Source organism: Paralichthys olivaceus, chromosome 16, assembly GCF_024713975.1.
Source record: "Paralichthys olivaceus isolate ysfri-2021 chromosome 16, ASM2471397v2, whole genome shotgun sequence".
Taxonomy (NCBI): Eukaryota; Metazoa; Chordata; class Actinopteri; order Pleuronectiformes; family Paralichthyidae; genus Paralichthys; species Paralichthys olivaceus.
In genome coordinates, this window is record NC_091108.1 from 626,018 (window position 1) to 652,500 (window position 26,483).

The 26,483-nt window shown below is 45.4% G+C and overlaps 1 protein-coding gene across 14 annotated transcripts in view; it reads right to left on the reverse strand.

Annotated features, from left to right (window-relative positions):
* Positions 1–25,834, reverse strand: part of dlg1b (discs large MAGUK scaffold protein 1b) — a 58,334-nt gene extending 32,500 nt beyond the window's left edge. For 9 of the 14 annotated variants that reach the window (XM_069511391.1, XM_069511389.1, XM_069511388.1 and 6 more), the window contains exons 1-4: positions 25,513–25,834; positions 24,510–24,641; positions 17,638–17,801; positions 1,576–1,740 (exon numbers count right to left, since the gene is read on the reverse strand). In XM_069511391.1, coding sequence (XP_069367492.1) covers positions 1,576–1,740; positions 17,638–17,801; positions 24,510–24,641; positions 25,513–25,531 — 480 coding nt within the window. In that variant the 5' untranslated portion in view covers positions 25,532–25,834. Of the gene's footprint in view, positions 1–1,575; positions 1,741–14,838; positions 14,911–17,637; positions 17,802–24,509; positions 24,642–25,512 lie in introns of all 14 variants that reach the window. The other 5 variants (XM_069511390.1, XM_069511383.1, XM_069511381.1 and 2 more) reach the window with 1 other exon arrangement.
* Positions 25,835–26,483: the final 649 nt, after the last annotated feature.

A 26,483-nucleotide genomic window follows, 5' to 3' on the forward strand; every position in this document is an offset into this window, starting at 1 on the left:
TGTTGGTTTTAACTTTGTGGTGATACAGTTTGGTCGACACATAAAATAGTGATTTTAACGTTATAATCTCTTTAAACACTGAGATGATGAGATTTTATAACGACACCGATGGACACAACATCCCTCTGCAGGATGGTGTGTGTGAAAACACCTCAAACCAAAACGTGTCTGAGCAGGTGACAGCTGGTGACGCTAAAGCTGAATTCACATGTGTTTCACAGGAGGGACGACGCGCTGCAGATGTCACATCTTGTTCAGACAAGACGTGTTCATCACAGCCACAGAATCCACACATTCATGGAAGAGAGAAGCGTCAGGGGAAGTTCTAAATCAACACAAGGCAACTTCTTTACTTGAAACCATCAGCTTGATTAAAGTGAGTCTGATGTTTGAGTGTGAACGTGGAGAACGTTTCCTCCTTCGCTCCCTGAGCGTCTGTTCTCTGTGACTCTGCTGAGTGGGTTCATCTCCTGTGAGAGGAAGCGACTGAGAGTCTCCATCAGATCAATTCAAAACACTGAGAAGTTCTGAACAACCAGAGTTTATCTCCAATGTTCAGCAGGAAACTTTAGAACATGAAGAACTCTGAACAGTTTGTTGCAGCAGCTCTGCTGGGTCAGGAAGCAGAGGATCATGGGTAATATCCAGTGGGAGGACGCAGTCAGAGCTCAATACATTGAGAGACTTTGATTTTTCTACACATGGAAACCACTTCACAGCTCGGACACAGAGTCCAACAGAATGAATCACCACGTGTGGCTGCAGGGGGCGCTGTTGTTCAGTAGCTTAGTGTTGATTTGAGCTGTCAGAAGCTGACGGAGTGATTCATTCGTTTCCTTCAACGAGTGTCAAAAGAAGCTGAAACTGATCGAGGAGACTGAGGAGGGTGTGTGTGTGTGTGTGTGTGTGTGTGTGAGTGTGTGTGTGTGTGTGTGTGAGTGTGTGTGTGTGTGTGAGTGTGTGTGTGTGTGTGTGTGTGTGTGTGACAGTTTAAAGGGAACTCTGATGTGAATGTGTGAAATTGACAAATGGACAGAAACATGTTCATTGGTGAATATTGGTGAAGACAGACAGATAGAGAGAGAGAGAGAGAGAGAGAGAGAGAGAGAGAGAGAGAGAGAGAGAGAGAGAGAGAGAGAGAGAGAGAGGAGGAGCTCTGACTTCTGAACCCCAGTGAATCTGAACTGTTGAGAACTGCTTCATACTACAGCTGTTACAGATGATCAGGTACAAACACAAAACTTTTTGAGTTGGTCTTGAACAAGACTTTCTTTATTTTCTCAGTGTCTGACGTTTCTTATCAGAGTTCTGGAATCAGAGCAGGGACAGCGGATCGATTGCGACCCGTCCACCCTGATGTTGAGAGATATTTTGTGTCAGAGGATGACGTGAACGCAGACGACTGGACTTTCTACGTCGAAGTCGTGTTGCTCTCAGTACAAAGACGCCGCCTGTTCACATCAGCAGCTGAGGCCAGTAAAGAGTTTCCATGAGAGAGGAGTGGACAGACTACAGACAGACCACAGACAGACCACAGACAGACTACAGACAGACTACAGACAGACCGTCGCCTACCTTCATCGGTGAGATGTGAGCGTGGGTGACGTAGCCGTGCACATTCTCGATCTGGGAAAGGTTCTTCTCTGCCACCTGAACCAGCTCGGGCCCCCCCACCTCCTCCGTCAGCTGGGGGGAGCTCTGGTCCTGGGGGGACAAGTCCTCATCGTGGTGCCTGTACTTCTGAAACGCGAAGAAGAAGACGATGGTCAACTGCTGTTACTGCCCAGCTACACCACATTCACAATCAATTCATCTTAATTCAGATTTAAAGATTAAACTAATTTCTGTGGCATTTCAAAAATATTTGAAGTAAATCTTAAAGTTATCACAACTAAAGAATGAAACTGATTAATGGTGCTCTCGGCTTGCCTTGATTGAATAAACGAGGGTTTGTACTGTCAGAAGGTGGCGCTACAGGCCACATTACATGGAGCTGATAAAGAGAAGGACATGGTCAGGGACAAGTTGCCCCCCCCCAAAAAATGTCAGTCACCATGACAACAGAGCTGCTTCTCCTCTCTGAACGAGGTCATTCACTTCATGTTTTTAGTGTAAATGTCCTCTGATGTCCTCCGGAGCCACGTTCACATGTGGATCACAGAGAGCATCAGGCCACACACTTGGTATAAATGACCTTGTTTCATGTGGAACTTGATTGTCGGGGCTTGTGGACACTTGGAAGACACCACAGGAGCAGGATGGACACGTGTTGTTTCTTTTCTGTTGTTTTTTTACGTTGGGAGCTTTGGTCACCAGACTTCAACTGTTTTGCATTTGGCTGCAACTTCACCCCTGAAACTCCAGAGGTGTTTTGTGGACTTTTGGGATACGAGAATATAATCATGAGCTGACAGCTTGAATCAAAGTGTTTTTCAGTATGGTCTGGACTAGTGACGAGGTGCTTCAGGAGCTTCAGTGTGTTTGTCGGGGAGAGGAGCTCCCTTTACCACAGACTCTTTTTAACTGTGCAGAACAAAAAACATCTCTTCTCCTCAAACATCCAGATTTAAATGAACAAGGTTCAGTTTGTGGTTTCAATCTTTAAACACTTCACCTGGACATTTTATTATGTTTCAGGCACAAAGGGACATTTCAGGGACATGTCCATGATTTTAAGATTCTTCCGTCCTGGGCTCTTTCAACTGTGGAATATCTTCTGAAAGTCCATTGGATGTTGTAGCTAAAAGACGTGATAAGAAATACATCTGAATCAATGAGGACAAACATATGACATAAAGGTTCCAGGGGAAAGTTCCTCAAAGTCTTCTGATTGGTCACCTGCCAACCACACGTCCAATGAGCTGCTGTTAATGTCCCTTCCTCACATCCGACCGTTGTTCTCGTCTCCGACAGAGACACCAACATATACTGTACAGCAGCTCGGACTGAATTCTGCATGACCACAGTGCGGCAGATGGAGGAGTGTCAGGAGGCTGCAGGCGAACTGAGCCGTCACGACACTCGGAAAACAGCCACGAAGAAGCTCATGACGACTGAGTCGAGAGAAGGAAGAGGGTGAAACACATGGTGCACTGAGCCCACACAGGCCCAACCTGTCTGCCTCTGTGCTGCTAAAGGTGAAGAGGTGGTCGTCACACATTCTGACTCGCTGACGTTAAACTTTGAGCAGAGAGACGAGGGTGGAGATGTCCCTGCTGCAGCTACATGTCAATGTGTCCTTGAGTGAGACACTGCGCCCACTCGCTTTGGATGAGAGCGGCACAAATGTAAATGTGGAAGTAGGAGGCAGCGGGGAGCTGACACTGAGCCGCCTCCTCCTCCTTGTCTCTCTGGGAGCTGTCGAGGAGGAGGAGGCCAAAAGCTGCTATAAATAGGAGCATCACCACAGAGCTGTAGCAGGATGTTCAGGAGGAGGAGGAGGAGGAGGAGGAGGAGGGTTGCTGGATGATTCAGGGATGAGATGAAGAAGAAACAGAGGAATCTCCCACACAATCTAACTATATACTTTCAATTCTGTTTATCCGTCCACTTTGCTGCCGTCTAGGGACAGACACTAGAACCACGTGAGTTATTTCATGTAATTACACATTTGAATTATTTGTGATCTGAATCATCCTCTGTTGAACTAACATCCGCCTGCATCTGTCCTCATGCTTCTGACCAACTATCAAACAAAAGCTCAGTCAACTTCTCATGTCTTCACAGTAAATAATCGGTGTATCAGGTTCACCTCATTAAAACAAAGGAAAAGAGAAACTCTAAATGTGGACGAGACGTGGTCTTTCTGTCATTCTGACTTTGAAACGTTGTCATTAAATCTGCCTCGTCTGTCTCTGTCAACAGACCTGTGTATGGATAGAGAAGTCATGCAGACTCCGCAGCTCCTCTATATTTTCTCTGGAGGATGTGCATGTGTGGACATAAGTGTCCGAGCGAGACGCTCCACAGTCTCTCCACTCCTTCTCCTCCAGTATAAAGTAACGATGAAGATGAACTGTAATCTGTGAGGAATTTGTATGAAAAGAAAACGTTTGAGTTTTAAAAATGACAGAACTCACTATTACAACTCCACCATTGACAAATTCTCCACAATGGCAGCAGGTCAGTGAGACCTAATTAAGAAGTGAGGAGGTAGGAGGAGCAGTGGTTAATCAGTGGCAGCGGTGTGGTGGCGTTTCCTTTGGACCATCTAACCTCAAGAGCTCTGATTAACATCAGAAACCAATCACACAATAGATCCACTACGGACAGGCAGCGCTATGAAGAGCCGTTTCCTGTGCCCGAGGGTTCAAGGGTCAACACATGGCTCCACGTGATACTATACGCACATATCCTGCCCCAGGCGCTATGTGACCGTCCAGAGCCACGGGAGCAAAAGGTCAACTGAGAGTTTCATTTGTACTTGAGTTCATCAAGAGTCTAAAGTGGAGATTCTGGTTCGATCCACCACCTCCTCTCACAGCTGATGAGAAAGAAGCAGGTTGACACGTTACATCCATAACGTCTGTTCAGCATCACCTCAGATTCAGATACTGTGAAATCTTTATGAGTCTGTTTTTACCAGATTAACCATCAGTGACTCTGTATTTTCTCATCTGACGTGTGAGCGTTTCAGTGGGTTCTGCAGACGGAGCCCGACAGCCTCCATCAGTCCGTCTCATGTGTGACTGTGTTGGCCCGTTGGTGTTTCCCTGCAGAGCACATGTCAACCACACATGCACGTGCCTGCCACCGACGCACCCCGACAGCCAATCACGCTTCGGCGCTGATGCACACCGAGCCTCCGATTGGTCGGTTCAGTGAAGTATGAAAGGACGGGCACCCCGGACAGCCTATCGCCTAGCGTCAGGTCAAACGGTAAACGTAACGGCTCTGTGATGGTGAGCGGAGAGGGTTTTGCCCCCTCAGCTGTTGTCTGACAGGTGCAGAGAAACAACTACGACAGTACATGTTCATATTTAAACAGTTTGAATGAAACTGATTGTGACGAGTGTTCACACCCTGCACTTGTTCTGTACTCATGCACACAGGTCTGACTCCTGCTCTGCTTCACTTAGCTCGTGTGTTCTGAGGCTCAGAATCTGTAGATCTCTGTGATGAAGGTTCAGAGAAACATGAGAATCTTCTGAGGATGTTTTGGTTTTATCCACGAGGCTTCAGCTCACATTTCTACTTTTCAAAACAGTCGAATTAACCCGTCGCTCCCACCGTGACCTCACATACGCCCACCCACGTGAACAGCTCCGCTCTCTCTCCTCTCTGCCCCCGGACCATTGGTGGAGCTCTGGAAGTTTCCACCCACCTTGCAGCCGAACATGAGGGAGATGGTACTGTTGGTGCAGGCCACCTTGCAGTGGCACAGCATGGGTGAGAAACACTCCACCTTCTTCAAGCCGGGGGACATCATTTCGGCGCCGGGGCAGTTGGCTGAGAGCCGCCTCCTCCGGGAGCGGTGCCGACTCCTCCCGCGCCGCCCTGCTCCTGCCGTGGCTCCCCCTGCACCACCTCCTCCTCCGCCTCCAGCCTCTCCACCTCCTCCTCCACTGCTGCTGCTGCTGCTCCCTGCTCTCACCATCCGCCCTCATTCCTCGCTTCGCTCCATCGCGGCGGGAAGGAAACGACTCCCAGAGCTCTTCCTTCATTCAGGGAGAACCTCCCCCCTCCTCCTCGCCACTGACCCCTCCTCCTCTTCCTCCCTCTTCTTCTGGTAGAATATATTCCTCTCCCTCTTGACCTCCTCTCAGGCACTCGCCTCAACTCCTCTCTCCCTTGCTCTCAGGCTTGTTTTCCTCCTCTCTCCCTGTTACGTTCCCTCCCTCTCACTCGCTCGCTCTCTCTCTCGCTCTCTCTCTCTCTCCCCTGACAGAGTGGTGATGATGATGAGAGCCGGGGCAAGCGAGCAATGTTGTGTGTTTAGTGTGTGTCTCTGTATGTGTGTTAAGCTTTCCTCTGTGGGGGTGTGATTGGTCACCAGGGAGGAGGGGGGGGGGTCGTCACATGACTCATCAGAATGTAGGAGGGTTGAGAGAGAGAGAGAGAGAGAGAGAGAGAGAGAGAGAGAGAGAGAGAGAATCCTCAGGGAAGGTAGAGAGATGTAGGGCAGAGTCAGTGATGTGAAGAGAGGATGAAGATGAAGAGGAGGTGTGGAGCACCCAGAGACAGAGGAAGAGGAGGAGCAAAAAGAGGACAAGGTTTCCCTCTGTTCCTCGACCATCATCATTACAATATTATCATTTCTATTATTATCTGTTTTATTCCTTGTGATGAAGATGAAGTTACAACATCCCGTCTGGATCTGAACCCCCGTCACCACCCGACAGTAGAATCCTCTCACAGCATCATCCACTCCGATATTTTACGTCACACTGTTTCCTCTCTGGTTCATTTCTGCAGTGAACACGTCATCAGACTCGTCAGCAGCCTTCAGCGCCTCCTGCAGGTTGAACAGAACGAACTAACCTACCAATCTTACAAACTAGAGTCACGCTCCGACACCACACATCTCCACCAACGTCCTCACTTGCCATGTTTAGGAAACGGAGAGAAGAATCCGGGATATGCTGTAGAGGTGACGTCACATGGAACAGCACTGACAACACAACCCCAGAGTTTTCAAACTAACACGAGACCAGCTTACGCAAACCTGGCGTAACCATAGCAACAGTGATGAGTTTTATAACTGAGACGCATCAGTGTGAATGAAACCAAGTTATTGTTGTTCACGTTATTCTGTTGTCAGATAAAAGAAAGAGTGTGACACAGATAAAACATGAAGTAAACAAGAAGAGACGACAACCATCAACCCCTGCAGCATCGAATCGAATCGAATCGAATTGAAATGTGTGTATTGTGTGTGTGTCCGGATCGTAAACCTTCATCAGACAGGAAGTGTGTGTGTGTGTGGAGCCCGACATGAACGACTGGTGTTGATGTATACTTTATGGACAAAAGTATTGGGACACCTACATGAGCTTTTATGACTTTTTCTAAATCCAGGCATCAACATGGAGCTGATCTTCTCCCACTCTTCTACAAGACTCTGGACCGTGTCTGTGGGAACTCCTGCTCCTTCATCCAGAACATGTGTGTGAGGTCAGACTCTGAAGCTGGACCAGAGGGCTCAGACGCTCTGCTCTGGTTCAGCGATGGGGTTGAGGTCAGGGCTCTGTGGGGCCAGCCGAGCCTCCATGGACCCGAGTCCTGCCGGAACACCTCCACAAACTGTTCCACAGAGTTGGACCCATACAATAGTCCAGAACGTCCTGGTCAGCTGAAGCATAAAGATTCACCTTCACTGGAACCAAGCGTCCGACCACTGGGACTGAATGAAACACCTGCGTGTGCTGAGCTGTGTCCCAATACTTTTGTCCATATAGTGCACGGATGAAAGGGACTTAGTGGACAGTGTGTGGCGGTGGCTCCCCCTGCTGGACTCTACCCTGAACAACAGCTGTTATTTTCTACTGTTCATTACATCTTTTCTTTTCACCATCAACATCTTCTCAGAGGAGTTAATTTAAAAATGAAGAGAGTCAACAAAGTACATCATCTTCTTCTTCTGTCTTTTCCAGTCAACACTAAAAACCTAAAACTCTTTCTAAAAACAACTATTTTACATATTTAAAACATTTATTCTTTCTGCAGCAGAAAGTCGAGGGACATTTCTACTGAAGAGGTCAGAGGGTTAAACAGAGTAAACCTAAAATAAAAACAACACTTTGTCACAGAACAGGACAAAGTGGAGACGCTGCTGCTCAAGGTTTGTCCATCACAGCAGGACGACAGACCTGAGATCAGTTCAGGCTGCAAAGTAGCAGCGAGCACAGCCAGCTCTTGGCAGAGCGCAGGGAAACCGCAGCTTTGTGATCTTCTCTGTGGGGGAAAAAAAGGAAGTCCATCAAAACGTCAAGTGCTTCCTGTCCCCGACAACAATCGCCACGATCACAAAGAGAGCAGAGTGCGTCAGGGCCCAGGCCGCAGAGGAACAAGCCAAGAAATAAATCACCAAACTGCTCTGAGGACGATTCACACCTGACGGTGGATACGAGGTCGTTTCACCTTTAATCACGTGACCTCAGCACAGCCAGATCTGATGTTTTATATTGTGAGTGAACTGCTTCTGTGTTTATTCTATGAATCCAATGTTTGTCCATGATTTCACTTAAACAAATGTAAATGAATCATGTTGACATCACTCCACCCTGCCCCCCCACTCATCTATCCCTCGCTCTCTCACAGACACAAAGGAGAATCTATTATTCAGCGAAGCTTCTGCAGATATGACAGTTCAGTTTAATATGCAGCAAAACTTCAGAGTTTCTCCATCGGCAGGTACGCCTGCAACAAAACAAAAAGAAATCCCGTTCCCATCACCAGTTAGTTCTGCTTGTCTTTGTCTCACTGTGTCTCGTTCGATGTCGACGGAAACCAACGCGTCGGGAACCTCGCTGTCTTGCAGGGATTGGATTCTCGAGTCAGTTGTGATGACGTGCTTTGTGAGGTCACAGTGACCCCTGACCTTTGACCACCATAGTCTGATCGGTTTATTCTTGAGTCCGATGTAAGATTGGGATCAGGAGAACACGTCTGCAGCCTCAGCTCACTGGAGCCGTGGGAAGATGATGGGTCAGAACATCTTATTTTCTGAATGAACTCAACTTTCAGCTCATCTGACAGAAACACAACGTCAATCCTGAAAGGTCAAAAGTCGCAGTGTCCAGAAAATATAAAGAGCCAGTTTCCCTCCTTCATCCTCTGTTTTCATCAGAGCACCCAGCCCACGCCTTCCCAGCATCCTCTCTGTTCCTCCTCCTCTCTAACCTCTCCTTCTGTTCTCCTCACCTCCCTGCGGTCTGCTGACAGCCTGCCGTGTGTGTTTGTTTAACACGCTTGGGTGCTCCTCTTGGCTTGTGTGTTCCTACAGGGCGCGCTTGCACACACACACGCGCGCAAACGCACACACACACACACACACACACCTCTGCAATTGAAATTCCTGAAGCGGACCTCGACGTTTCTCAGAGAAAGTTCAGTGTCACAGTTTGGTGAACTGCTGAACTTCCTGTTCTGAGCTCCAGTCGTCGCAGTTCGACCTGAACTGATGATGTCAGAGCTCGCACACGTCTCCATGACTTCAGAGCACGTTACAGTAACTTACCTTGATACTTCCTGTAACCTTAACCATAGCTACTGCTTACTAAACACTAAACTTAAACTGAACACGACCCTGAAACCTCTTCATCTAGAAATTGTAGTATTCACATTATGGGACCTTAAATTTGAATGTGATTGTATAACAACATGAGTAATAGCTGGCCCACATGCAAACACACACACACCCACACACGGCTGTGGAGCTTTCCTTATCAGGACGATGTACTGACTTCCACTGATTGTGGACAGCCTAATGAAAACCGTACCCCAACACTAAGCTTGAGCTCAGGAGTGCAGTCCCATCAGGACTTTGGTCCCCGTGAAGTGTACAGGATCTGAAAAGGTGTCACAGGTACACTGGAAGACGTCCTAAAGAGAATACAAGTACACACAAACACGCAGCCTGAGGTAATGAGCAGGATGAGAAAACCAAAGCTTCGGCATTATTTGAAGAAACAGCAGAAGTGACAGATCAGATGATTTAATAAAAGGTCAATGATGCTGAGGTTTCAACTTTCATCATTATCAACACACACACAGACACACACAGAGACACACACACAGAGACACAGAGAGAACACAGACACACACAGAGAACACACGGAGACACACAGAGAGACACACAGAGAGACACACAGAGACACACACAGAGACACACACACAGAGACACACACAGAGACACACACAGAGACACACAGAGACACACACAGAGACACACAGAGACACACACAGAGAACACACACACAGAGAGACACACACAGAGACACTCACAGAGACACAGAGAGACACACAGAGACACACACAGAGACACACACACAGAGAGACACACACAGAGACACTCACAGAGACACAGAGAGACACACAGAGACACACACAGAGACACACACAGAGACACACAGAGACACACACAGAGACACAGAGAGACACACAGAGAACACACAGACACAGAGAGACACACAGAGACACACAGAGACACACGGAGACACACAGAGACACACACAGAGACACAGAGAGACACACAGAGAACACACACACACAGAGACACACACAGAGACACACAGAGACACACGGAGACACACAGAGACACACACAGAGACACACACAGAGAACACAGAGACACACACAGAGAACACAGAGACACACACAGAGACACACACAGAGACACACAGAGAGACACACACAGAGACACACACAGAGACACACACAGAGACACACACAGACACACACACAGAGAGACACACAGAGACACACACAGACACACACAGAGACACACACAGAGACACACACACACAGACACACACAGAGACACACACACACAGACACACACAGAGACACACACAGAGACACACACACAGACACACACACAGACACACACACACAGAGACACACACAGACACACACAGAGACACACACAGAGACACACACACAGACACACACAGAGACACACACAGAGAACACAGAGAGACACACAGAGACACACACACAGACACACACAGAGACACACACAGAAACACACAGAGACACACAGAGAGACACACAGAGACACACACAGACAGAATTGAGCTGAATAATAAAGTGATTAACGTTTCACCAAACTCCCGTTGAAAAATAGGTCAAATTAACAATTCTTTCATTTCCGTAAAAAGTCACAAACTTGTGAAGTTAGAAGTACACGTGGCTCACATGTCGAGGATGTTCTCTGTAATTCGGCCCCGATATAATTCACAAAGACGCGACATATTCCCGTACAAGTTCCACTGAAGTGGCCAAACGCGTTACCTTCGTGGTGACGATACAGATGCAGTCCATCGTGTGGAGCCGGGAGTGAAGCCCGGGGACCTCAGCATCTCCTCCGGCCGTCACTCAGCCAGGGGACACACACCCGAACCCCCGGCGGCGGAGTGCGTGTGGACCGGGGAGCCTCCTCCAGCCTCGCCCGGCCCTGCGGAGCTCAGAGCGGGAGCGGGACTCACCGAAGCCCGCTCCTCTCCTCCACACTGACGCTGCGTTCACAGCTGTGGGAAAACTCAGCACTCTGCCTCTGAACCCACCCAGAGCCGACCTCCAGGCTGCAGCACCCCGCTACACCCCCGTCTGACACGAGGGGGCGCTCACCAAGCTCCAGTGAGTTGGAAACTCACCCATGATCTTTAATGAAACACATCACTGCTGGTTTACATGTACTGACCATGGCTCATAGCGCCACCTAGTGTTTCAAACTGTGTGAGACCACATAGAGTCTCTACGTCATTTTTAGATATAAGAAAAAGTTAACACTCTCTAATCCAAGGTGGGCCCCCCCCCCCCCCCAGCGACTGCTCGTCAGTGTAACCTGTGCTCATGGTTAGATCTATCCTGGTGTCCATTCAGAGACGTCCTCTGCCGTCCCTACATGTCCTCAGGGAACTCAGGAGGTGAGAGACTCCACCTCCGCTAACGTCCTCGCCAGATAATTGGTATGTTCCTGACTCCGCCCCCTGATCCAAACCCCAACTCTTCTCTGACCCATCACATCGTCCGAGTTCACTGGGATCAGAGGTCTGTGTGATGTCAGCAAACAAAGGACAGCGAGTCGTCCTCCGTCACGTGTCCTCTAAAAACACACTGAGCGCTTGTTACATGTACGACTCAGTGACGTGGAGGAGGAGGAGACGAGGGAGCGTGGGAATCAGGAGTATGAAAAGTTTAGTTCCATGAATCAGTCATATTGTGCACCCCCCCCATCCATGTGTCACCGTCATATGGAGTGTGTCACGCCCCCTTTAATGTGCCGCAGGAAGTGACGTCACCAATGACAGGTTCTGATAAATGTGATTCAAATGTGTCAGCGTCACTGACTTCTTCATTTCAGTACAAACTTTTTTTGACAACTGCTCGTTCCTCCGAACTCAAACATCTCGACTCAAACGACCTTTGTGATTCGTACTAAGATGATCGGGTCGTTGTTTGTCCTGTTTGAACTTGATCTTCTGAATCTTCTGTCGTCACATCGTAATCATCGTCTGAGCTCATCAGCAGAGTTCATACAACAGACTGTAAATAAAGATGGACAATATGACGGCTCTCGAAAGTGAGGCAAAACATTGTGATCGCCCCCTGGTGGCAGGCTGCAGTGTAGGTCATACACCTCCATGTCAGCAGATGGGACATGGAGCAAACTAAAGACGTTGATTAAATGTTTAAAGGTGTTTCTGTCACTTCAGCTCGTTCTTCTCTCTCTGATGTTTGTTCAAGTGTTTCTCATCAGTTTGGGTTGAATCAGTTATTTATGATGTAAAAACAGGCGGAGACAGGATGATTGACAGCTGAGGCTGACTCAGGATTGGTTGAGAGTGTGTATGGGCGTGATTTTAAAACCTCGGTTCCTCTCCATGATCACTACAGACTGACTTCTTCAGCTATTTTACTTTAAAGAATCACTGAGAATGAATTATTTTTAAATTGGAATTTGTTTAAATGATTAAGATTGGCAGCCACAGACTCCCACACAAATGATTCAGGCTGCAAACTCAAAAGGTTTTAGTTGGTTCAGTCTGGACTAATGTGAAAAACATGGCGGCCTCCGTAGAGAGGACCCCCTCCATGTAAATATAAAGTATTTAAATATAAAGTATTTAAATATAAATGGTATTTTCTGGGGTAAAGAAAACACAATTCATACAATTTAGATAAAATGAACGAGTGAAAACATCATGAGGATTATTCTACATTAGATTTCTGCCAATAGATCCTTTCACCTGAATCTTACACACTGGAGCTTTAAAATTAAATTATTTTGAGCTGTTGTGTCTGAGTTTCACTGTCATGACATCACATCTGCTGCCGGTGTTTGTGTTCACGATGAGCCACGAAGGTGAATAAATCTGAAACACTCCTTTATTTTATCTTAAGAGCTTAAGACATGAACATGTGGGGATGACTGATGCACACACGAAGAACACACAGGAACCTAAAGAGTCAGAGTACGAGTGTAACCTGCACATGAACTGAAATCCACATCAACCACCACCACGAAGGTCCTGAACGTCAGTACAGCTCCAGTCCCCCTGAATCAGACTGAAAATATTCCAACGATACGACGCGCTGCTCCCAACAGCCGACTGACAACCTTTATTCTGAGGCACCGACTCATGAAGTGGCCACGAGGCCGCTCGTGTTAAAATCACATTACAAACATTTGGTTTGGTTAAAGCTGTGGAAGCTCGTCATCACTGAACTGATTCAACTTTTTTAAACTGTTTTTAGGTGGAAAAGAAAATTAATTGAATTTGTGTTTTGTTTTCCTCAGTATTTAAAAAAAGCTGTCGACATCTTAAAATTGGTTTAAATGAAATGATAAAAAATTTGAGTAGATCAATAAGAATGAATATACGAATTTTTATTTAAAATCTGAATTTCTTTTCCATTTATTTTTAAACGTTTTAAACATTTTCTATTTATTTCTAATTTACATGTAGATATTTATATTCTGAATATTTTCGCATTTCAAGTTATATTTAATTTTTATTTACATGATGAACTTTGTGTTTTCAGTCATATTTTAACTATTTTCATAGTTTTTCTATTTTTATTGGAATTTGCATATTTTCAATAATATTTATTATATTTATATTTGTAACATTTCCTATTTTATGTATGCTTTGTTCATTTTCTATTTTAATGTATATATTTCACATAGGTGTTGATATCTACATATAGATGGTTTGTCCATATTATAAAAACTAATGATGCAAACAAAAATAACAAAAGTTGTGAAAATCATCGGCACCATCGAAGGTTTCAATTTTATTCCTCACTGACTCTCTCCTTGTTATTAATGCATGTTTTGAAATTCTATCATTTCTTCAGTGATGAAGTCTGAAGAGCAGGTTCCAAAAGGTTGTGAATGATAAAAAAAGAAATTCCAGATTATACATCTTTAAAATTTGAGATTGAAGAAGCTTCCATCAACGTTCCTCTCAGTTTGTGCTCTGATAGATGCGTCTGTCTCTGAGGACAGGAGGTGTACTGTTCGGACCCGAAAACATGAACCAGAACGAATGAAGCACAATGACCCACAGGCCCTGAACCCACACAAACCACCTCAACATGTCGCTGAGCTGCATCACGAGGCTCAAACAGTCACGTAAAGCCAGAGAGGAAATCCTGCTGAGACGTGTTCAACCAAATTCAGCTTTTAGTGAGAATGAAATGATCAGTTCTCAAAGAGCAACACACGATATGTCAGAAGAGATAAAAACTAATCTGTGTCTGTCTGCTATGAGACAAAGATCTTCATTAAATCTCAGTCAGTCTCTGTTGAAGAATATTAAATATAATATAATATTAAAAATATACATATGTCATTTATAACTTTACTCTAACATGCCTTTAACATGTTTTAGGAGTCTTTCTGATGCAGTGGAAAATAAAACTGAACAAAGATGTATCTACCATGAAAAGTTGTACATCAACATTTCTTCTCTGGTTTTACGTTGGTCAGATTCAGACGACCTACAGCGACACCTTGAGGCCATCTGGGCGACCATGACCCCTGACCCTGGACCCAGAGTCCCGCCCCTCCGATGGTCCGGACAAAGCACATGAGGGACTGGATGGGTCATGCGGCGATTGTGGACGACACCCACAGCCCCTCCCAGCCAACAGCAGGAGTCCGGTACTTACTTGTGCGTCGCGGCCAGGCGAGCGTTTGGCCTGCGCCAGCGTGTGCAGGATTTCATTAAGGAGGGGGCAGTCCTACGAGCGCCCACGTGTGTTTACAATCAGAGAGAGAGGAAAGAGAGAGAAGGCATTCAATTCAGAAACAACACACCAGCTCAAAGTGGATCTGCAGGACAATGTCTGAGGTGTGTGCTGCAGCCCGGCGGCTGAAAAAACGAATCAACTCAGTTCAACACGTCAAAACCTCATCAAAGTACGATCAACACCTGCTCCACTCGTTTCTTTTTTCAGTAGTTTCAGTAGAAGTAGTTTCCACACACACACACACACACACACACACACACACACACAGGCTCAGATGGAGACAAAACGAGCCTGAAGCCGAACACCATTTTAAAATGTTTGTTCAAACCTGAACCGATCGGCTCGGGTCAGATATCCACACTATGACATCACACACGTTTAATTTTCTCTCCTTCATCCAAAGAAAATATTTATTGTCTGCAACAACTTTCAGTTCTTTTCTAATTCACATCTCACCTGAGACATATTATTACCTCCAACAGACTGTAAATAAAAATGGACGACGTGACAGCTTGCAATACTAAAGCCAAATCATCTTTATCACCCCCTGGTGTCTGGCTGCAGTATAGCTCATTCACCTCCTCCATGTTAGCAGATGGAACATGGACCAAACTGTAGACGTCGAATAAATGTTTGTTAAAGATGTTTCTGTCATTTCAGCTCGTTCTTATCTCTGATGTTTGTTCGAGTGTTTCTGATCGGTTTGGGTTAATCAGTTATTGGATGATATAAAACTGGGCTGAGACGTCATGATTGACAGCTGAGACACCTGACTGGTGGAGTGTGAATGGGCGGGACCTGGTTACCACAGCTCCACGATCACTTGTTCACAGACTCTGGCTCCACATGACATCACCGGTGGCAGATGGCAGCGTTTGTATATTTGTAAGAACCGAGATGTGAGTTGAGCTTCGCAGTGAAAAGTCTGTGTTGTCTGTGCTGGAAACTGCTGCTCTTCCATCAACTCCAGCTTTAAAATTCAATTTCATACCAGGAACAAAAAAATGACATTTCCTGGATTATTCTCCAATTTCTGGCTCATCCCATAAACTGTTATGAAAACAAGGGATTAGAGAGAAATGAAAGAAGCTTGTCGACAGGCGAACAAACTGGTCTCTATCCTGCTGCTCACAGACGAAGGCTCGCTTTGTTTGATTTGATCATCTCAGACTGATCGTCTTTACTTCTGCTGAGCTGCAGTTTTGTTCCTCTCATGTAATCTCTGTCTCTACATCTGAGACCTTGATAGATAATCAAGGACAGTAATGTCGACCTCACGTTTCTGAAGACGCTTCGTCCTGCTGCTGTAAAACATCTCGTGTTCAGTGTCACTGTGTTTTCACCGACATGGTAACTTCAGCTGCATAAGTAAATGAACAGAGAAACTTTGCACTTTGTGTTGAAAAGTAAATCAAGTTATTCTTCTCATTAGTATGAACTCACTGTTTCCACACAGTTGTGTGAACATCAAATCATGTTCTATTTACAGAAACCAGTTATTTCATCTACATGAAAACAACCTGACTCCGCAGAAGTGATGTCTGTGAGTGTGTGTGTGGGAGCAGAGGCTTTGAATTTAAGTGAGAACTCTGCTGAGTGACGCTGTCGTTCACACTGAGGTCATGTGATCACACTGAGGTCATGTGATCACACAACGACGTTCATTTGGTGCATTTGAACTAGTGTGGAGTACTGTAGTACTGTAGAGTACTGTGGAGTACTGTGGAGTACTGTAGTACTGTAGAGTACTGTGAAGTACTGTAGAGTACTGTGGAGTACTGTAGAGTACTGTGGAGTACTGTAGATTACTGTAGAGTACTGTGAAGTACAGTAGAGTACAGTAGAGTACTGGAGTACTGTGGAGTACTGGAGTACTGTGGAGTACTGGAGTACTGTGGAGTACTGTGGAGTACTGTGCCTGAAGGTGCTAATGCTGCTAGTGATACCATCATGATGTTACCATGTCAACCAAATGAAGCTTCATTCATATTCTCAATTCAAAGAGAGAGACTACTACCCCCCCCACCTGACAACACGCCCACGTCGGACGCGGTATACAAACCAATCAGAGTCGAGTATAGGTAGACGACGCCCACGTAGGTGATGAGGACAGGACGTACGAGTGTGAGACAAAAGTGAAACAAAAACTAACAGATCAGACGAATCCTGAACAAACATGAAGCTTCAGATCAGAAAACAACCTCATGAACCTTCAACATCGACAGGTCACAGTTCACCTTCTGCTCCTGACGCCTGGGTGTTACTATGGTTACCAGGCGACGTGACACTCAACAGTCTGAGGCGGACAGACGACCCTCAGACCAGTTAACAGCTTTACAGTAGAGCCGAGTCAGACTGTCCAAACTAAACTCACCACCTGTGACACCATGTGTCTTGTGTAATCAAGAGGTTTGACACACTTCACTTCCTGTTTTGATAAAAGCTCCAGAATAAAACGTTGAAGCAAACAAAAACCACTTTCAGTCATCATCCTGTGACGTTTTGAAGAGTGTGATCTATTTTCAATTCTCTATTTTTACTGAGGGTGTTTCTGTTTCTAAGAAACAACATGAAGGAACCGTTCAGACACAACTAGAAAACCACTGAACTCCCCGGTTGTGTCCACAGTGTGTGTTTAGTGACAATCCATCAAACCACAACACTGAACGAACCATGGGAAATGACAGTGACTGGGGTTGGACAGGTTTGTGTTGTTACCTCGATGCTGGTACTGAGGCTGGGCAGAGTGTCCGAGGTCACCGTTGTGCTTTGAAGGCTGGAGAAGTCCCACAGGTTAACGGGCGCCATGGGTTCCGCCCCCTTGGAAGACTCTGCCCATCGCTGACTGTCCAATAAGGTCACTTCGTAAAACTCCTGGATATCTGACAGAAGGGACAGAATCAGAGACTTTAACTTCACGCAGCACATTGTCATTGATAAAGATGATGAATCTCAGTGTTGACGAGAACCGATGGGTTTAATCAGTAAAATATATTTTGTGTATTTATTTCAGGTTCATCTTGAACGCAGGAAATAATGTGTTGACTGTTTCCTCCACCACCGACTGATATTAGTATTAAACCAAAGACTGATCCCACCACAGATTCACTGGATCAGTGTCAGTTGGTCTGATATGAGTCAGTCAAAGGAGCATCAGTGATGTTCGGTGATACAGAATAAACTATGCAGAAAAGATGTATGTTGTATAAAAATGTTGTTTATTTTATATTTGCATTTTTCTTTTAATTTATAGTTAAGAATAAAACAGTTAATGGTTAAACTGTAAATTATCAAATCTTAACTCTATTTCCTTCTTTTTCTAAATCTAAAAATATAAACTAAATATTTCTTAAATCTAAGTTATTTGAACGATGAACATTTTGCTGCTCTGTGGTACCACTGCTATCAACACGTCGCACAAATAACTCTTGCTCCAGATATTATAATTTTTATTTTAGAACAATTTCAACAGGATCCTACGAACAACAATCTCCTAATAATAATAAGAGTAATAATAATCAGTTACGAGCAGCGGCGTTAACTTGAGCTCTCAAGACAATTAACTCTGATTGATTGATGAACGGATTGATTGATATTCGGAGTCTTTCCCTGCAGACGACAGTCAGTCTGTTTACACGAGGCCGACATTATAAAAAGCCTTCAGCCCAGCAGCCACGTCCAACTTGCTGTTTTATTTTAGGAAGCACAATTCTGAAGAGGCCTTACAGAAATAACCACGGCTTTCTTTGGCTCGTTGACCGCCGGCCGCACGCCACAGATGTTTCCCCATAAACCATCAGATCAGCAGTTCAACGGCTCCTTGTGATGACCTCACTGCAGCGAGCGACCCCAAAATCTGACCCGCTTCATTCGACAGGATGAAACTAGTGTTTATATACAGACAGTGTCTTTATATACAGTCAGTGATGGTCTTTATATACAGTCAGTGATCGTCTTTATATACAGTCAGTGATCGTCTTTATATACAGTCAGTGTCTTTATATACAGTCAGTGATGGTCTTTATATACAGTCAGTGATGGTCTTTATATACAGTCAGTGATCGTCTTTATATACAGTCAGTGATCGTCTTTATATACAGTCAGTGTCTTTATATACAGTCAGTGATCGTCTTTATATACAGACAGTGATCATCTTTATATACAGTCAGTGATGGTCTTTATATACAGTCAGTGATCGTCTTTATATACAGACAGTGATGGTCTTTATATACAGTCAGTGATCATCTTTATATACAGTCAGTGATGGTCTTTATATACAGTCAGTGATCATCTTTATATACAGTCAGTGATCATCTTTATATACAGTCAGTGATCATCTTTATATACAGTCAGTGATCATCTTTATATACAGTCAGTGATCATCTTTATATACAGTCAGTGATCATCTTTATATACAGTCAGTGATCATCTTTATATACAGTCAGTGATCATCTTTATATACAGTCAGTGATGGTCTTTATATACAGTCAGTGATCGTCTTTATATACAGTCAGTGATCATCTTTATATACAGTCAGTGATCATCTTTATATACAGTCAGTGATCATCTTTATATACAGTCAGTGATGGTCTTTATATACAGTCAGTGATCGTCTTTATATACAGTCAGTGATCATCTTTATATACAGTCAGTGATCATCTTTATATACAGTCAGTGATCATCTTTATATACAGTCAGTGATGGTCTTTATATACAGTCAGTGTCTTTATATACAGTCAGTGATGGTCTTTATATACAGTCAGTGATCGTCTTTATATACAGTCAGTGTCTTTATATACAGTCAGTGATCATCTTTATATACAGTCAGTGATGGTCTTTATATACAGTCAGTGTCTTTATATACAGTCAGTGATCGTCTTTATATACAGTCAGTGATGGTCTTTATATACAGTCAGTGATGGTCTTTATATACAGTCAGTGATCGTCTTTATATACAGTCAGTGATCGTCTTTATATACAGTCAGTGTCTTTATATACAGTCAGTGATCATCTTTATATACAGTCAGTGATCATCTTTATATACAGTCAGTGATCGTCAGATTCCTTTCAGGTGTGAGGGAGAACAGTCCGGTTCTCCTGGTGTTGTGAACAACTTCCTTCAGCGCAGCTCTTTCACAATAAAAGCCTTCACATGCTTCAGTGGTGACACAGCAGTGCCACGTGGAGCTGCTGCAGTATGTCCACTAACCCATAACTAGAATCACAGCCCTATGGTTGATTGTCTCCACCAACCAGGGTGGTTGTGTCCGTCTACATAAAGTTTTTAACAGACTCGTATGAGGTCACAGTGACCTTTGACCTCTGACCAACAAAATCTAATCAGATCATTTGAGAGTGTCAGTAAACATTTGTGTCAAATTTGAAAAGATTTTCTCAAGGAGTTCTAAAGATATCAAGTTCACAACAATGGGACGCACCAACAATCTGAAAACATAATGCCTCCAGCCACTAGGTGTCGCTGCCGTGGAGACATGAAAAGTCAAACCGTCCTTATCCTGTGTGGTTCATCGCCCAGGTTATTCTACTTCGTCATTTAACAAGAGAAACACTGAAACCCTGAAAACAGAGATTTGACTTTTCACTGAAATCACCAGGTGTTATGTAATTTCTTCTGATGGCTGAAAATAGCTGCACATATCAACATCGTACAGAAGCTGATGTCAGACCTAAAAATACCAACTTCCTTCTACGTTTCCAAACTCGTTGCAAGGTTTGTTTTCTCTCTCTCTTCATAGTGGTCGTATAAATTCAGTGGTGTCGGCCTCAGCAGTGTGGGGGTATAAAAGCCTTCGGGTTCGCCAGTGGTCAACTTACTGCACCGATGACTTCCTCATTCTATTCATTGTTTGCGTTATTAGTCCTTTTGTCTGGGAAAGTTGTTTAAAGTAAGTTTTGGTGCTTTTCTCTGAACTTAAATCTTCAAGACAGATTTAAGCAGCAGAGACAGGAAGACAGTCTCCGCCAGGCAGCAAGTCCCGAAACGCTGAAGGGTTGTTGTCGTGGTGCAGCGGGTTTCTCGGCCGTTAGTCTGAGCGTCCTCCAGGGACGCCCTTAAACACTGCGCCGTATTGATGTCTAATAAAAAGCCACCCCTGTGGAATAGTGGGAGACTGTTAAGAGATCATTTTACAGTGAAAGCAGCGAGCTGCTTCCCAAGTTAGAGCCGTAAGTTGGAGCGTGACCACAGCACAGTCTGGACCAATGAGCTTCTACACACAACCTGAACACACGTCTTATTTCCTGCCAACGTTTCAGAAGAATCACTTTTTTTTTTATTATTCATCAGTCACAGTTGAACAGGATCCAAATCTGTTCAACTGAAGGTAGATTTATCAAAGTGAGAAGAGTCGACGGACGCCATCTGTTTCTCTGAGGGGAATCAGGCCAGTCTGAACTCAAAGAATGGAAAGAGAGACTGAAGCACACAGCTCTCCTGCTGTAAATGGTGGAGGATTATGGACTGGGGGGTAATCGTCATGTCCACTGAGGGATTACACCGTGCTCGTCCTGCTGCAGACATCTCTTTTTGGGGGGTTTGGCAGATTGGAAACTGTGCAGCAGAAATCTATTTTCCATCAGATGCTGGGACATCAGGGTGAGCGTGACAAACACACAGAGGGAGGCTGCATGCTGAAGTAGTTGAGAATAAAAACCACAACGCAGAGTCAGTGTGACAGGACCAAGTTAATTATTATTTAAGATCGGGAGACGAAACCGGCAGCGCTCACGCTTCCATCCACATTTACTTAAAATCTGCAAAATAAAAACACGAGTTGAGTTTGTTTCCCTCCACGAGCTGATGGGATGAAGGAGATGAACAGCGAGCGGAGCTGTTTCTCCAGACGCTACGTTTAAACCACTGCAGAAGAAGACACGGTGATTAAAAAGAGCTGCGGTCAAAGCTCAGACGTGGAAAAGATTTATTAACAGCAACGGCTGCGATAATTCTGTAAATAAAATGAATGTGGAGAAACACTGCTCACTGTATTAGTCATTAAAATCCTCCACTAGGTTTCACACTGAAAAGGTCAAAGGTCACAGGCTGATAAAACCTTCATCGAACTGTTGGCTAACTTAAGTTCTGTGACAATAAAGTTCTGTGACAATAAAGTTCTGTGACAATAAAGTTCTGTGACAATAAAGTTCTGTTATAATAAAGTATAATCATATTGTGTGAGGTCGCAGCAGTTTCACCAAAATCATATCAATCCATCCCTGAGTGAACTGAAGGTTTGAGGCTTATTTGAAGAAATGTCCAAATGTTTGTTATCTTCTTAACAAGAATGAGAACGGACGGACAACCTTAAAATATAATGCCTCCGGCCATATTATATTTACTATATATTGTATACTATATCAAATATTTAATCAACTAATTATTGTGTGAATTATATTATTATTCATTGATAATCTGCAGGTTATCATTATTATTTACTCATATGCAGCTTTTATTAACTGTTGATGTATTCAGCTCATGTTCTACTCTCACTGTTACTGACTGTTTGTCCAATAGCAGAGGAGACGGACTGACGGAAGACGAAGATGAAGATGAAGGGAGCAGTACAAGGCCACTGAGTTCACACTGACGATTCCCAGTCATCCATTAATGATGAAGATGCTAAGAGCAGGAACCTGAGGTGGATGCAGAACGAACAGGAACGGATGGAACAGAGCCGTCGTCCTCCCGTGAACCAGAGTCAGCTGATTCACAGATTTAGACTCTGATCACGTTTTCAAACTAAAGCGATCTATGTTCACACGAGCGCTTTGGCTCCTTATCAGGTCCAATCCCCGCCCACACTAACACACCTGAAAACACAAATCACATGACCACTCACATACCCTGAGCATGCACGTGCAGAATAACATGTAAACAGCTGTATGATGAACAACATCTGTCAGCAAAGACAACAGGGTCAGCGACACTTTGATCCTCCATGTTGTTTCTGAGGCTGGTGGTTTTCTTCATGGAGGAGGTCATGTGACAGGAGGCTGGCGAATCAGAGGAGGTTACGTCATGACTGAAACGAACCAATCAGCAAGAGGTTGTGAGCGTCTACGTGTTTTTTTTCCAAACACCTCGGTTTCTGCTCATTCAGACTCAAACGCAGCCCAAAACGTTCTAAAAGTCATCGTCTCAGTGTGGACGGAGCCTCAGTGAGTGACTCAGCACTGGGAACCTCAAACAGATCTAACCACATTCCCGTTGGGGCCGTTAACCCTGCAGCAGCGTCTCTGTTTGCCCAGATCCTGATGCTGTTGCCAAAATGCCAAACAAACAACTCCGGAGGGAAACCTGCAGGGTGACTTCTATTCCTTTATTAACTCTCACAAAGAAAAGAATATGTTCCATCTCCACTCTGGTGTTTCACGCTCATGAACTCATGTGACCCGGTGAAGACAGAAACCAACCTCCAGCTGCTTCATCGTCCTTGAACAAGACGTTTAAACATGTTCGCACTTTGACAGGATTCTTTTTCCAGGATGTTTTACCTGAGGTTCCTGAAAAACCACCAGTCACCATCAGCTCTGTGATTTATTAGAAACACACAACAGGGTTCATTGTCCCGCAGGTCGCTCACACAACTGTTATTGATCTTCTCTGAACTCGTCGGCTACTTCCAAAAACTTTTTGATATTTCGACAAAGAAAATGAGAACTTTGCAGAAATGTTTTGAAAGTGTGAAAACAGTTGATTTTATACTCTGATGTAGAGCAACCAAGTTTTGTTTCGGTTGTTTTTTGTTTTCCAGGATAGTTCAGATATTTTTTTCCAAAACAATACGACTAGAAATCTTCCGGGTTAGAGCTGAGTGATGATTTAAATCAGGAGCCAAGGATTCCGAAGAACTTGTAGGTTTTTTTTCATCCAGATGTTGCTGCTGCGTGCTCTGGCTGCGAACTCGACCATCGCCCTCGGACAATCACACCAACACATCGATAAACTTAATGACCTCTCGCCCCGCTGTCAAGGCGCACAGAGGAAACGAACAGGAGGATGGCTGCAGCCATGATGCCCGACTCTTTCCTACAGATCTACAAAGATCCGAGCGGTCGCCAGGAAACACTGACCTTTGATAAAACCAGCGGTTTACCCCACATTAGAGGTGTGAGGGTGAATGCATGCTGCATGACATTCAAAATAAATTAAATCTACAAATTAAAAATACAACTGCTGTTGACCTTTAAAAATGCGCAGCCACACAACACTTCAACACTGTCGTCCTGAAGTTCATACAGAGACAACTCCAATTATTTTATAAAAATGTAACGAGATATCTCCACTGAACCGGCTCTGGACCTGATCATACCACATCATCACAAATACATCTTTTAGTTTTTATCTGATTCCACCCCACATATAAATCCATCTGATTCTGGACTCGATGACGTCAACACAGACGAGGACCTTGTGTGTAAAATCTTTTCCTGACTTAATTATCGACTAGTTTCTGTTCCATTACAGTTGAGTTTGTCAAAACACCTGATCAGACTTTTCAGACCCTGACAGAGCCAAAGCTGTTCCCAGGTTGTATGGTGATCCTGAGGAAAGAGAGAGGCGGTCGTACCTATGAGAGCCTGGAACAGGTTGCTCTGGAAGATGTCGATGACCCTCTGGATGGAGTGTCGGAGCTGCCGATCCTCTGTGTGGTTCAGCTTGGCCCGGTACTCCTCCAGCAGCAGCAGCGCTCGCTGGGCATCTGGACGACAGGAGGAGGAAGCAGCAGAGGTGAGCGTGGGACACAACAGAGACGAGCAGAGCCGCCGTCGAGTCATTCTCATGAAAACTGCTTTGAGACACGATGGCAGCTTCAGCTCAGCAGACACAACTGCTCTGTGCAGCAGAAAGCCCTCAGTGATGAACACTGACCTGAGCGTGTGCAGACGAAACACTGTGAACTCCAAACATGGACAAATCTATCATATGAAAAAGTCAACAATAGATCCACACACATGTATACATCCATAGATTTACACACGTATATAAACACACACAAACCACATATACACATGTATATCCAGACAAATCAATACATGTGTGTGTACAGATATTATACACACACATGTATAGACATAGACTTGACATGTGCTTGTAGAGCATGTAGTAGTTCAGTCCTGATACCACACATATATATATATATATATATATATATGTATACACAAATATACATACGAGTGTCTATAATAAAACGAGTCTCTAACACAAAGTGAAGTCCAAGTTTTCAGATTAAGGTGCAGCAGCTTCACGTTCAGTCCTCAGACTAAATATTTGATTCATATCAGTTTATTTTTAGTTTGGCTCGTCTCCGGACCAGGTGCCCCACATACAACTTGGTTAGCACCAGCGGCTAACGGGCTAGCCCTACTTTAACTCTCTTGCCCGGCTCGGCTCGGCCCGGCCCGGTGCAGGAGAAGCCGTGCGGAGTGTGCGGGGGTCGGGTGTGAGTGTGTGAACGTGTCGGGGTCAGTTTGAGAGTTTGCTCGGTTTGAACCCAGCCTCACTTTGACCTGGTCCCGCGGAGTTAGCCGAGGCTAGCGGGCTAGTTAATATGTTAAGTGAAAGCGGCTTACCTTTCTTTCTGACGGGCATGGTTCGGTCTGGCTCGGCTCGGTATGGCGCTAGGTCCGTGTTAGCCACATACACTCCGCCACACGGGAACGGTTTGTTCAATCGATGGCTGCTCCAGTTGGAGCCCGCTGTCACCGTTCCAAGTCCGGGCTGAAGAAAATCCTCCACGACGACACCAAGTTCCGCTCCGACAAACAAACTCCCTGTCGGGGGACAGCGGGGAGAGCAGCGCCGAGCCTCCGGGGAACCGGCGACAAAAACACGGTTCAAAGTGACACCGAGAGCGGGCAGGAGCCGGCGAGGAGCCCCGTCTCTTACCGACTCCCTGAGCTGCAGCTCCCCGTCAGAGAGGCTCCTTGCCCCGGCGTGCACAGCGCAGACTGACCGCGGAGGCGACACGGGGCTGGTTACAAAAAGTGTGGATGTGTCTTTCACCGACCGAGACCTGCGGCGGCCAAACTCCAGAGAAACTGTTTCCGGCGGGAGGAGCACCGGGCGGTTACCGGGCGGTTACCGGGAGGAGCACCGGGCGGTTACCGGGCGGTGCTGAGCCGAGCCCCGCTGCCGCTGGTCCGGTGGAGGCGGACGATCCGCTCCGGAGCTCTGGTGTTTATCCCGGGTAAAAAACTTCCAGGCTGTTGGTTCAAACCGGGTCAAACCCCGTGTGACTTATCCCGCACGGCCCCGCACTCTTCTCACTGTTGTTCGTGCGGTGCGTGCGTGTCAAACATCTCTCACAGTGAATCCCTCCTCTTCCTCCTCCTCCTCCTCCTCCTCAGGTCCACTAATTCCAAACTTTCCTCCAAAATGGCGTCTCTCAGAGCTGGAAATGTGAACCATGTGATTTCCCCCATGTCCTCCTCCTCCCCCCCCGACCTGCTGCCCAATCATACAGCTCACCTGAGGAGGAGGAGGAGGAGGAGGAGGAAGGTGAGAGTCTGAGGAAGAGAGGAGGAGGGAGGTGAGAGTCTGA